Below are 12,735 nucleotides of genomic sequence, written 5' to 3' on the forward strand. Positions count from 1 at the left end.
CCTTCGCCTTGACGTACACTTCTCAACCTATCAACGACTAAGGCTGTAGAGGGGTGAGGGGGAAGGGGGTGGAGAGTGGGAGGAGGCCGAGAGAGGAAGGAGGCGTAGGCTGAGAAGGAAGAGGGAGGAGGGGCAGGGAAGTCCTGGCGGAGAAGAGGCCCAAGACTCCAAGGAGACGACAGGAGGGTGAGCTGGGGTTCCCTCGCTGCCCAACAGCCGTTCCGGATCCCTTAAGACGCAAGTCAGACGGAGACGGAGGAAAGGAGGAAGAGACTTTTATGTCGGCAGACAGACAAGCTTTACCCGTCACCGTTGCCTCACATCCGGGGCTTTGGAGGGCTGGCCCCCGCGGCCCCGCCCCCCACCTCGCGCCTTTCATGGCGACCGGAGGCGGAGGCTGGAAGAGCTGGGCCTGGAAGAGGCCCCTTTAAATCTCCTTAAAGGGGTGGCCACTGATCTCGGCAGACTACAACGCCAGCCTTTAAAGGGGAAGCCACCGAACAGACGCTGACAAATTGAGAACTGTACTGTTGGGAGAAGTGGAGCTAGTGGGAATTCTCACCGCCACTTCTCCCCCGCGCAAGAAGTCTTTTAAATTCAACTTAAAGGGGAAGTGGCTGCTTGTGGAGGACTAGAAACTAACTCCCGAGCCCTTAAAGGGGCGGCCTGCTGTTTGGAGAACCCTGGACTCTTTAAAGGGGTGGCCTCTTTTAGCCGGCGGACTTGAGGCACTTTTAAAGGGGAGGTCTGCGTTTCGGGGCGAGCTTTCGGCCCTTGGTAAAGGGGTGGCCCTTCCTCTTCCTCGGGGAGAGTTGTCTCGACCCCTGGCAGGGGGCGGCCACCGAGCTAGGCCGGTCGGACACCGTCGGGTCGTCTTAAAGGGGCCAGGGGCTGGACAGCTTTGAGGCCTTGCCTTAAAGGGACGACCGCCCCGTTTTCGCCGTCTTGGCCCCGCCGGCCCCACAGGGGGGGCTCTCAGGCTTGTCGCCCCGGGGGCGGCGCCGGCTCCCCGGGCCTTGGCCTTGGGGCAAGCTCGGGGCCAGCAGATCCTGCTTTAAAGGGGAAGCCGTGGCCCTCTCGTCCCTGTGCAGCCGCCAGCGCCGCGCCTGCGACCCCGGGCCTGCGGACAGGCCGTTTCGGGGCCCGCCGCCTCCGGATGCGGCGCTGAGGGCGGTCGCCATGGAGACGGCAGCGGCCGCGGCTCCGGGCCCTGGCTGGGCCGCTGAGGGGGAGCGGCGGCGGCGGCGCTGCTCGCGCCGAGACCGAGACCGGGAGCAGCGGCGCCGCCGAGGTCCCGGCGGCGACGCGCCCCGGGCCCTGTTGGCCGCCCCGCGCGGCTCCTCGTCGTCGTCGTCGCCGCCGCCGCCCGCCAGGCCCTGGTCGTCAGCTTCGTCTGGAGAGCGGCCCGGAGGCCCGAGACGGCGGCGGCCGCGTCCTAGGCCTCGGCCCCCGCGACCCCGAGCTCGGAAGCGGCCTGCTGGCTCAGGCAGCCGCGGGGAGGAAGAGGAGGAGGAGGAGGAGGAGGGGGGCGCAGACGATGGGGAGGCTGAGGAGGAGCCTGAGGAGGAAGAAGAAGAGGAGGAGGACTTGATCGATGGTTTCGCCATCGCCAGCTTCGCCAGCCTCGAGGCCTTGCAGGTGGGGCCTGGTGGGGCCGGGGACCTTTTCAGAGGGCCAGAGAGAAGGGTACGGTGCCTGGAGGGGGTGGAGTTGAGGGGGGAATGCTGGCACCCCAAACCAGAGCAACCGGCTCCTCTGGCCAGACCGCTGCCCCACCCTGGGGTGGGAGGAGGTAGAGCTAGTCTCCAGGGACCAACCAGGTTACCTGGCCTGAGAGCCACTTTGGTAGCTTGGTCACCCTTAGAGAGGTCGGAGCTTTCCTTTCTCCATCTACTGTCGTTCCACCTTCTCCTCCACAGAAGGATGCGTCTCTTCAGCCCCCAGAGCGACTGGAGCATCGGCTGAAGCATTCTGGGAAGCGGAAGAGGGGGGGCTCCAGTGGGGCAACTGGGGAGCCAGGGGACAGCTCTGATCGAGAGCCTGGCCGGCCCTCTGGGGATCGGACCCGAAAATGGCCCAATAAGCGGAGAAGGAAAGAGGTGAGCTTGTCCCAAATCCCTGTCCTTTAAAACTCTCTGTTGAATGTTCTTCACATAGACCCATTTTCCGTCAGCAGTTCTGCTACCCATGGTAAACGGGGACCCCAGTCTCTAAAGGCAAAGAGAAAGGCAGAGCAAATTTGAGGTTCCACTGCCCCATCCAAGTCTGACAAAGACATGTCCATAGTCAGACTTGCCTGCTTTTGGCTGACACTACGTCTGCCTTAAACATATTGGTAATTCAGAGATGTAGCAAAGGGACTTAGTTGAATCATAAGTTAGATATGGTCTCTGCACAACTTTTCAAGTCGGTGTCATTGTAGCAGGAAAGAAGCAGTCTTTGAGCAAATACCTAGATGAAAACCTGAGAAGCAACAGAAGGCAGAGATCTGGGAGAGATGCTGCAGAAACCCACATGAGGAAGCCACTCATTCTGTCTGGGGGATGGGAGGAGGGTTGTGGTTAGGGAAAGCCCCCTGGGATGTCTTAGTCAGGCCTTGAAGGATAGTCATAAGTTTGCTAAGAAGAGAAACAGGGCTAAGTTGTTTTGGGCGAAAACACAGAGATGTGAGAATCTGGTATATTTGAAAAATTGCCAGAGCATTGAGAACAAGGGGTGGGCAGTAGAAAGAGATTGAGAATAGGTCATGAGGAGCCTTGAGTGCCTTGCCGGGCAGTTTAGACTTTATCCAAAGGTCTCGCCAGTCAGCCTCCCTTACCTCTGGACTCTGGTCTTTCTCAGGCCTCCTCCCGTCATTCTCTGGAAGCTGGATACATAGTAAGTGCCTTCCACCTGTACCAGCCCCTCCCCTTTCGCTCCCTGTCTGAAACTCCCCTCTCGACCTTTGCCCCGACTCCTCTTCCCTCTTGTGACACCTCTGTCTTTCCTTCTCCCCAGTGTGACGCGGAAAGCGATCTGGACGAGAGGGTGAGTGGGGCTAGAACTTGTTGGGTGGGCAGTATTACAGCTCATAAAATGAACTGCAGCTTAAAGGTTTCCTTGTGCAGCAGACAGAGTCTCTCCTTAAGTGGGGAACGTGTGTTAGGTTGAGCCAGAATTAGATTTTTGGGGAGGAAGTATGGGGCGGGGGATTAAGAAAGTAAGTGACAGGTTATATTTGGTAAATAGAGCCAGTTGACCAAAGAATCAAAGGCCCATGCCTTGCTGTGCCATCCTTTCCAAAGCCCTTGGAGACACCAGTGGTTCTCCACGGAAACCTGGGGTGGCTGTGGAATCCAGTTGGTCCTTCCTGCTGGCCATTAGTCTGTTCCTGTAGATTAGAGTCTGAGTTGAGACCATGGCCATGGCAGTGAGGACGCTAAACCGTTGTAGTCAGTTTAAGAACATATCCTGTAAAGGTGTATTTCATTTTATCCTTAGGGCTGATGTGCTAATTTTGAAAGTGTGTTCTAACAGTTGGTGCTATACTCCTGTAACTAACTAAATTTGTACTCCCTGATGTGTGTCTTGCAGTAGTTTAAAAAGTTGGCTGGACAGGAACTGTGGTGAAACAAATAGTACTTGTCTATCCGAACGGGGCAGCCGCTATTGGGAGAATAGGGGCCCATTCTCAAGAGAACCTGCAAGTCTGAGTTTTTATGAGGAATCTCCGGATTTCTAAATATCAGCAATTAGTTTAAAAATTTTGCTAACATTTATGGATCAAACAAATCTGTAAGCCAGGTAGGCGCATCTGAGCCAGCAGTTAGTGATATCTGACATTTTTGATTTGCTTGTTTCTCTGCTACTTCCGTGCTGCCTCAGTTCAGTCTTCCCAGCCTATCAGATTCTCAGGCTCACTTGCTCTGCCCTTTTCCCCAAGCACAGGGCCCCCTAGAGCTCACAATCTTTGGTGGATTTCAGCTAAGTTGGTGGAATAGACTTGTCACCACTACCAGTTCCTAGCAGACTCCAGAGGTTGTTGGCCTTCCTGAGTGAGGGCCTGACCTGACCAGAACCTGACCCTGTCCCTGTCTTTCTTCCCCAGGTCTCTGATGATGACCTTGACCCGTCCTTTACTGTCTCAACCAGCAAAGGTTGGTCCCAAGGGCTGGGGTTGGAGACAAGGGAGGGAAATTGGGTGAGCATGGACCTCAACTGAATATACCTGCCGTCCTGCCTTCACAGCCTCGGGCCCCCACGGCGCCTTCAATGGGAACTGTGAAGCAAAACTCTCCGTAGTCCCTAAAGTGTCGGGCCTGGAGCGGAGCCAGGAACAGCCCCCAGGGCCCGACCCGCTGCTAGTGCCTTTCCCCCCGAAGGAACCACCGCCTCCACCGGCCCCTCGGCCTCCTGTCTCACCCCCTGCACCCTTGCCGGCCGCCCCCAGTCTGCCACCCCCACCCCAGCCCCAGCTGCAGCTTCGGGTCTCGCCTTTCGGCCTCCGCACTTCCCCCTATGGCAGCAGCCTGGACCTCAGCACTGGCAGGTGAGTGGTCCAGGGTTTGGCCTGGTCTGGAAAGGCCTGGTGGTTTTGGTGTCAACCCCTGCATTCTGTGGCTGGGACATGGGATGGTACCTGTGGGATATGACTTGAAAAGGGATTCGGAGGCTAAAAAGTTTGAGAGATGCTGGGTGGAACAAATCTGAAGAGATTACTACAGGACTTATCAGAACCCTTTATACATTAACATAGAGGGGAATCCAGTTTGTGCCGTTTCCCAATCTTATCTGCTGGTGAGACATTTTCGCAAGGCACATCTGTTAGGAATAGTGTTCTTTGGAACATACTTTGGGAAATGCTGACATGATGATTAAGAGTGCTGGCTTTGGTGTCAGTCAGACCTGGATTCAAATTCTTGCTCTGCCACTTAATGGCTGTGTGATTTTCGACAAGTCACTTAACCTCTCTGAGCCTCGATTTCTTTTTTATGTAAAGTGAAATAATAGTACCTTCATTGTAAAGCTGTTGTGAGGATTAATTATGAGTTAATGCAGTGTTTCCCAAAGTGTGTACGCTCTTTGTTAGTGGTATGTGAGCGCATTTTAGATGTTATGTGAGTAAAATTTTTTCAATTCTGATGTGCTTTAAAAAAATATGAGTAGTTCCTCAATCCCTTTATTTCACGTGTTATACTGCTTGGTGAGGCTAAGTAAAAACAAACTGAGTTAAGTTAAAGAAGTAAATGGTACAGGGGGTTCCATGGATGCGGCAGCAATTGGGAAGGTGATGTGGAATGTTGGAGACTTGGATTAGCATATAAAGCAGGTGACAGCACTTGGCCTACAGTAAGTGCTCACTAAAGGGTAAGAATCACTGACACTATTATTATCATCGATGCTATCTTTGTTATTATTGTTATCGTCATTATCATTCTCTTATTATTGGGAAAACTAAGGCTCAGAGAGGGGCAGTGACTTGCTCAAGGTCACCCAGGGTGTTAATGGCAAGATGGGCCTAGAATTCAGGTCTCCTGACTCCTAGGCCAGGCCAGGGCGGTGCTGCTTCCACTGTCTTAGGGTGGGAACCCAGGTGGCCTGTCGTAATTAAGCGTCAAAGTGAACGATATGTTTTGTGCTGTGGTCGAGTCAGAAAAGGGAAAGTCACATGGCCAGAGGTGTCAGAGGCAGCTGTGTGGAAAAAGAGACCTAGAGAGGGAGAGAGGGGGCTGTTGGGTGTGGGAGGTACCTCAGTCTGAGGATGGGTTCCCCGGGTCGGTGGGTGGGGGTCCTGGGGGCCAGGTTCTACCACCTTCCATGTTGGAGAACCAGGGTCAAGGTATCGCCCAGGCTTCTGACCTCCTCCCGTCAGAGCTGGCACCTCCCAACCCCTCACTCATCTCCCCACTTCTCTCCCCAGCTCTTCACGGCCGCCCCCCAAGGCCCCGGCCCCTCCCGTGGCTCAGCCTCCCCCCTCATCATCCTCTTCGTCCTCTTCCTCCTCATCTGCCTCCTCCTCGTCCGCGCAGCTCACCCACCGGCCCCCGACGCCCTCACTGCCCCTGCCTTTGTCCACCCACAGCTTCCCCCCACCCGGGCTGCGGCCCGCACCCCCACCCCCCCACCCCTCCTTATTCTCCCCTGGCCCTGCCCTGCCCCCGCCCCCACCCCTGCTGCAGGTGCCAGGGCACCCTGGGGCCTCAGCCGCTAACGCCCTTTCTGGTGAGTTTGGGGTCCTGGCCGGGGGGTGGGGGGCCATGGCCCCGGGCTTGGGCCCAGTTGGCTTCGGGACATCTGGACCTTAGCAAGCAGCAGGGCGTGAGGAGGGAGTGGCCCAAGGCCAGAAGGGAAGGCCAGTCACCCGGGCCCAAGGAGGCTGACACGGTGACTACAGATGTTAAAGCCTTCTCCCCCTCCCCTCCCACAGAGCAGGACCTGATCGGCCAGGACCTGAACTCTCGCTACCTGAATGCCCAGGGTGGCCCCGAGGTGGTGGGGGCAGGGGGCTCCGCCCGGCCCCTGGCCTTCCAGTTCCACCAGCACAACCACCAGCACCAGCACACCCACCAGCACACCCACCAGCACTTCACCCCTTACCCCCCGGGCCTGCTGCCACCCCACGGCCCCCACATGGTGAGCTCCTCATTGGGCCGGTGATGAGGCTCAGAGGCCTGGGGGGAGGGTATGGCTTCCAGGGGAAGGCCCTGGGTTCCTGGCTGGCAGCTTACTCTTCCCTTCTCTTCCCTAGTTTGAGAAATATCCAGGAAAGATGGAAGGCCTTTTCCGGCATAATGTGAGTGTGTGTGTGTGAGTGTGCGTGTGTGTGTGTGTGTGTGTGCGTGTGCGTGTGTGGTTTGTGTGGTGTGTGTGGTGTGTGGGCATGGAGGCGTCAATGCGTGTGGCCCTGATTGTTGGGGTCCAGTCTTCAGCTTCAAAAGCAAGAGCCTTGAGCCTGGGAGAGCTCCCTGGGGGGGGATTTAGGGTGGAGGCCAGAGGACTGATGGGCAGACCACAGATGGGCTGCACCTCCACCCCCAGCTTGGACTAGTCCCCTTCTCTCCACAGCCGTACACGGCCTTCCCTCCCGCAGTGCCCGGCCTACCTCCGGGCCTCCCGCCGGCTGTCTCCTTTGGCTCCCTGCAGGGGGCCTTCCAGCCCAAGGTGAGCTCCCAATCCAGACGACACCACCACCTCCCACCCCTTACGAACCCAGATACCCCTGGATCCACTTACCTTCCCATTCCCCAAAACCATGCCCATCCTCCTGCCCTCCTCTTATGGACCCAGGTTTCTTCAAAGCCATGCTCCCTCCCTGTCCCAGCCCCCAGCTTGGTTTTAGACCCCTTTTATGCCTGGTGTCAGCTCTCCTGACTGATCCCTCCACTCCCCTTTCCCAGAGCACGAACCCCGAGCTGCCACCACGACTGGGGCCAGTGCCGAGCGGGCTTCCCCAAAAGGGGACACAGGTGAGGGGGGCCAAGGCAGGTCCTCAGGGAGCTGGAAGATCTGTTGAGGGAGAGCAGGGTTGACTTGAGAGTGAACCACTGATTCTTCCCTTTAATATATATGGTCAGGGGTGTCCCTGAGAATCTGAGAAGAGGGAATTTCTGTAAATGAAGGATTTCTCAGGCATGAGAGATAGGAATTTAATGAAGTCGCCCCAGAAATAAGATTCCTAGGACGGTGGTTTCTGTAGGGGTTTTCGAATTTTTTAAGTCACAGCACTCTGTTTTTCAAATGACATCATACCAGGAAGTTTTGTCCATAAAACAATGAAAAGATAAGCTGCTTCTCTGTGAAGTGACGTGGGGAGCAGCCTTAAAGCCCAGGGCTTTGGGAACATCATGAAAAGCACAGGATCTGTTTCCTAAAGGAGAGACTAGACCAGAGGTTTTCCAGCTTCTTTTAACAATAGTAAAGGCTTTTTTCTAAAGAAATCTTAAGCAGATCTTCATTATATAAAGCTGTTTATCAGATAGCTACTCTTTTTCTCTGAGAAACCTGTCCTGCCTGCCCACTGACCCACTCTGCAGCCTTCCAAGCAGGGCACCTCCTTGGAGCCAGGTTCAGTAACTTGGTGCTGGAGGGGAGGTGCCCGGAGTGGGAGAGATGGGGAAAGGAAAGGTTTGAGGGAGCTGCATACAGTCTCAGGGAGGTGTTTGGGGGGGCATTGGGGACTGTGGAGATGAGGTGCCCAGGTCAGTAAACAGGTCTGAACTGCTGCCAATCTCTGCTTTGCTATTCCCAGATCCCTGACCATTTCCGGCCACCTTTGAGGGTGAGTTTGGTGAGGACCTCAGGCTGCATGAGGCTGGGGGCTGGCGTCAGGGTGTTTGTGTGAGGGGAGGGTCTTGCTTGGGAATAAGCAAGAAGCCCAAGACGTGGAGGCAGCCAGATGTGGAACAGCAGGAAGCGAAAGGCTTGCAAACTGCAGACCTGGGTTCAGACACAGCTGGCCGTGGGACCTTGGGCAAGACAGTTTATCTCTCTGAGCCTCAGTTTCCTAGGCTGTGAAATGAACCTAGTCATCCCTCAGGTGTAGGGGTGATGAGTGGGGACGTTGTGTGGCAAGGCTGGGCCCAGGGCCAGGTCTGGAGTGGGTGATGAGTGAACATTCTTTCCTTCCCTTTCCCTTTGGTCATCCTCCTGGGGCGGCAGAAACCAGGGAAGTGGTGTGCCATGCACGTGCGCGTGGCTTACATGATCCTGAGACACCAGGAAAAGATGAAGGTACTGGGGCCGGAGGGCTGGGGAGAGTGGGCCTGCCAGAGCTCTGGGCGTCTACCTTCAGCAGAGCTTGGCAGAATCTTGGCCAGAAACGTTCCCTCCTGTCCCTGGTCACTGCCTGAGCAATTCCAAAGTTAGCACTAGGTTCTCTTGCTAACTGGGGGGTGGTCAGAGAAGACTCTGAAAGAGACAGAGGCCCACCCAAGCCCTGTCTTGGCGCCAGGCAGCCCTCGGAGGGGGCCTCGGGGTGGAAGAGCAAGAGCGGGACCACACCTGGCTCCTCACTCACTGCCCCTCTCCCTGTCCCATGCAGGGCGACTCCCACAAGCTTGACTTTCGGAACGACCTCCTGCCCTGCCTTCCGGGGCCCTATGGGGCCCTGCCCCCTGGGCAGGAGCTCTCCCACCCGGCCGCCTCCCTCTTCACTGCGACTGGTGAGTCTGGCCAGCCCTCTCTGGGCCTGAGGTTGCCCACCTGTAGCCCGAGGCCCACCTTGCGTCCACTCAGCCTCATCAGAATCTCCCGCCTCTCTGCCCCAGGTGCCGTCCACGCTGCAGCCAATCCTTTCACAGCAGCTCCCGGGGCCCACGGACCCTTTCTGAGCCCCAGCACCCACATTGGTAAGAGCCAAAGGCATGTTGGGCAACCTAAGCCTTGTCCCTGAGTTCCAGGAGGTGTTAAGCTGGGGATAGAAGTTAGACCTGAGAGGCAGCTGGAATGGAGGGTAGACCTGGTTCCACTTGCTTTGTGACCTTGGGCAGGTTACCCTCTCTGAGCCTTGATCTCATCCTCTGTAAAATGGGATAGGGAAGGGCAGAGTAATTGCCAATCTCTGACAGCTCAGTCACTGTCTCTAACTAGCCAGTGGTAGTGGGGAGTGTGCCACCTGGGAGAGTGGGGTTGAGGAAAGTTGTGCAGGCCCAGCAGAGAGCGTGGTCACTGGCTCCCAGTGATCTTGGCAGGCTTCTTGGGGAGATTTATCCTGGGTTTGGATGGACGAGGAGGAGTTGAGCCGGCTGGCCTAGGGAAAGGTGTTCCTAGAAGAGGAAATTATGAGGTTCCCATAGCTTGCTAGTTACATGTTCTGACTGGCTATGTGACGTATATACAAAGTTAGGGTCAGGTTGAGAGCAGCCCTGCATGCAGGTGGGAGGAAGCTAGCAGAGGCTTTCAGGCGAGTGGCTTGCTGTAGAGCTGGTCTGGGTGGCTGGTGTCGGGGGTTGTGGGGTAAGAGCCTGACCTCTGGAGTCAGAGGCCCTGGATTGGGGGTTCCACTCACTGGTTAGATGACCATTGATTGGCAAGTCACTTCACCTTTCTGAGCCTGTTTAATCATCTTTAAGTGGAAATGTTTCCGTCTGCCTCATGGAGCTTGTGAGGTTAAACAACACGTTGCACCTTAAAGCTCAATGCTTTTCTGGGGCCTGCTTGGTGATCAGCCTCTTCCCTGCCAGTCCTTGATGCCTGCTCAGAGCTGGCCACCCAGTGCTCTGACCATCCCCCTTTCTCCTACAGATCCCTTTGGGCGTCCCACAAGCTTCGCCTCCTTGGCTGCCCTCTCCAACGGGGCCTTTGGAGGCCTGGGCAGCCCCACATTCAGTGAGTGCTGGACGGGGTGGGGTGGGGGCAGTGGGCTCCTGTGCTCAGACAGGGGGCTGGGAGGACGCCTGAGTGAGACCTCCCACTCCTGGCTCCCATCACTTTCTACTTTGTCTTCTGTCTAGACTCCGGCGCCGTCTTTGCCCAGAAAGAAAGCCCAGGGGCCCCACCAGCCTTCGCCTCCCCCCCAGACCCATGGGGCCGCCTGCACCGCAGTCCTCTGGCCTTTCCTGCCTGGGTCCGGCCCCCTGAGGCCGCCCGGACACCAGGCTCAGACAAGGAGCGGCCTGTGGAGCGGAGGGAGCCCTCTCTCACTAAGGAGGAGAAAGACAGGTGTGCTTCCCCGCCAGCACCCCCCTGCCCTGCCCTCCGCCCTCCCTTACCTCGGTCCGACCTCCGGAGTACCTTCATCCTCTCCTCCCTCACCTGCCCCCAGGGACCTCCCCTTCTCACGGCCCCAGCTCCGAGTTTCTCCTGCTACTCCCAAGGCACGGGCTGGCGAGGAAGGGGCCAGGCCAGCCAAGGAATCCGTGCGGGTAAAGGAAGAGCGGAAGGAGGAGGCTGCCGCTGCAGCTGCCGCCGCTGCCGCTGCCGCCGCCGCCGCTGCCGCCGGGCCTCAAGGCCTTCACCTGCTGTTTGAGAGGCCCCGGCCACCCCCCTTTCTGGGCCCTAGTCCTCCAGAGCGCTGTGCTGGCTTCCTGGAGCCAGCCTGGTTGGCAGGGCCCCCTCGCCTCTCTAGGCCACCCCGCTTCTATGAGGCGGGTGAGGAGCTGACTGGCCCAGGGGCCGTGGCCGCTGCCCGCCTCTACGGTCTAGAGCCTGCCCATCCCCTGCTATACAGCCGCTTGGCTCCACCGCCGCCGCCAACTGCGGCCCCGGGAACCCCTCACCTTCTCAGCAAGACCCCGCCAGGAGCCCTTTTGGGGGCACCTCCTCCGCTTGTGCCCGCCCCTCGGCCTAGTTCCCCACCTCGGGCCCCTGGCCCAGCCCGGGCTGACAGGTGAGGGAAGGGGAGGGGCAGGGGCATAGCTCCATCCCCCTTTTCTTTTGACAAGGTCCTAGAGCTGAGGTTTCAAGCCAGGGCTGGAGGGCAAAGGTCATGACCTCACCAGCCACCTCTGAGGTCGTGGAATCTGGGAGCAGTAAGCCCCAACCCCCACTAGATCAAGCATCAGTTGGATCTTGGGGTCACTGGGAGGGCAGAGGTCACAAGCCTTTAGAGAGGTGTGTGTGCGTGCGTGTGTGTGTGTGTGTGTGTGTGTGTGTGTGTGTACATGAGAGTAGGGGTCATCTCAGAGGTCATAGCTCATGATCTCCTGAGGTGCACCATCACCCCTTCTGAGGGCCCCTAGGCCCTTGGCCTGCCTCCCCAAGGGCTCACTAAGCCAGAGGCCAAAGTGCCCCCCTCCTCTTCACCTACCACCCAAGTCCTCATGCCCTCTCAGGGCTGGGGGAGGAGGGGCTAAAGGAAGGGGGGTTCCATGTACATATTTATCTCCCCTTCCACATAGCCCCCCAGACCTTTTGTACATTTTTACAGGGGTGCCCCTCCCAATAATCCCCCTTCCTGGTTAATTAAATCCTAAGACTGGTGCTGTGTTCCTAGCCTCTGGCCTCTTTGTGGGGGGAGGGGGGATTGCAGGGGGGAGAGCTGGGAGGGAACAGGCAGGAACCCAGGGCTTATCCCTGGAAATCTGGGGCCCAGCAGGAGGTGGACCAACAGGAAAAGGGACCTGGGTACCTAGGCTAGAAAGAAGGGCAAACGCTTCCTGCTTGGCTGTCAGCCCAGGTTCCCCCCACCTGTTCCTGTTACCTCTGTGTGCCCCCATCCCCAAAGGCGCAACCTCTAAGCTTCAGACTCCACCTCTTAGTGGCTTGGTCCCCCCCACTCTATTTCCAAGTGCCCCCAGGATTCCTGGGCCTTTGTCTCCAGAACCCTGTTCCCCAGTACCCTGCCGCAGGCTCCTTAAGGGGGGCCAGAGAAGGTCACCATGTACCACACACCAAAGAAGGGGGTCGGCCCGGGGGTGGGCCACACAGGCAGCTTCTTCAGCAGCCTCTTGGCAGCAGCCCCAGCCTTCCCAAAGCAGCAGGTGCCCCCAGGCTGGGGCCCAACCTAGAAGGCAGGGGTCGGTTTAACAAAAACATAACATTGACTTTTTTCCCCGGTGGGGCTTATTCTGTAACATGACTTGCAGATATTTATATAAAAATGAGTGTTACAATGAGGCCCCTTGGCTGCTCTTTGAGTTTGTGTGGGTCACCTGGGGGGGATTGGGGTTGGGGAGGGATGAAGACAATATTGTCCATGTCCTGATAAAGGTTTTCTCCTTCCCACCTGGGCAATTTGTTCTACTTCTGGATGGGTGGATTGGAGTGTTGGGCACTGAAGTTTTTCACATTTTTCTACAGTCCAGGAGTACATATTCC

At 57.3% G+C, this 12,735-nt stretch overlaps 1 protein-coding gene across 6 annotated transcripts; it reads left to right on the forward strand.

The window, feature by feature from the left end:
- The first annotated feature begins 65 nt into the window (after positions 1–65).
- Positions 66–12,534, forward strand: FBRS (fibrosin). Of its 6 annotated transcripts, none has more exons than XM_082429490.1 (18): positions 67–1,638; positions 1,920–2,099; positions 2,842–2,877; positions 2,998–3,027; positions 4,088–4,136; positions 4,228–4,528; positions 5,900–6,201; positions 6,407–6,612; positions 6,728–6,772; positions 7,045–7,140; positions 7,377–7,445; positions 8,228–8,266; positions 8,638–8,709; positions 9,020–9,140; positions 9,246–9,326; positions 10,222–10,305; positions 10,431–10,638; positions 10,742–12,534. In XM_082429490.1, exons 1-18 carry the CDS (start codon positions 1,180–1,182, stop codon positions 11,307–11,309), a joined length of 2,946 nt encoding a protein of 981 aa, XP_082285616.1. In that variant the 5' UTR covers positions 67–1,179; the 3' UTR covers positions 11,310–12,534. The 6 variants fall into 6 exon arrangements, with proteins under 6 accessions (XP_082285620.1, XP_082285619.1, XP_082285618.1 ...); XM_082429491.1 differs by having other exon boundaries at positions 8,228–8,257; XM_082429494.1 differs by lacking the exon at positions 7,377–7,445 and having other exon boundaries at positions 66–1,638.
- The last annotated feature ends 201 nt before the right edge of the window (positions 12,535–12,735 follow it).

The sequence above is a fragment of the Balaenoptera physalus genome (genome assembly GCF_965194825.1).
Source record: "Balaenoptera physalus genome assembly, chromosome: 16".
Taxonomy (NCBI): Eukaryota; Metazoa; Chordata; class Mammalia; order Artiodactyla; family Balaenopteridae; genus Balaenoptera; species Balaenoptera physalus.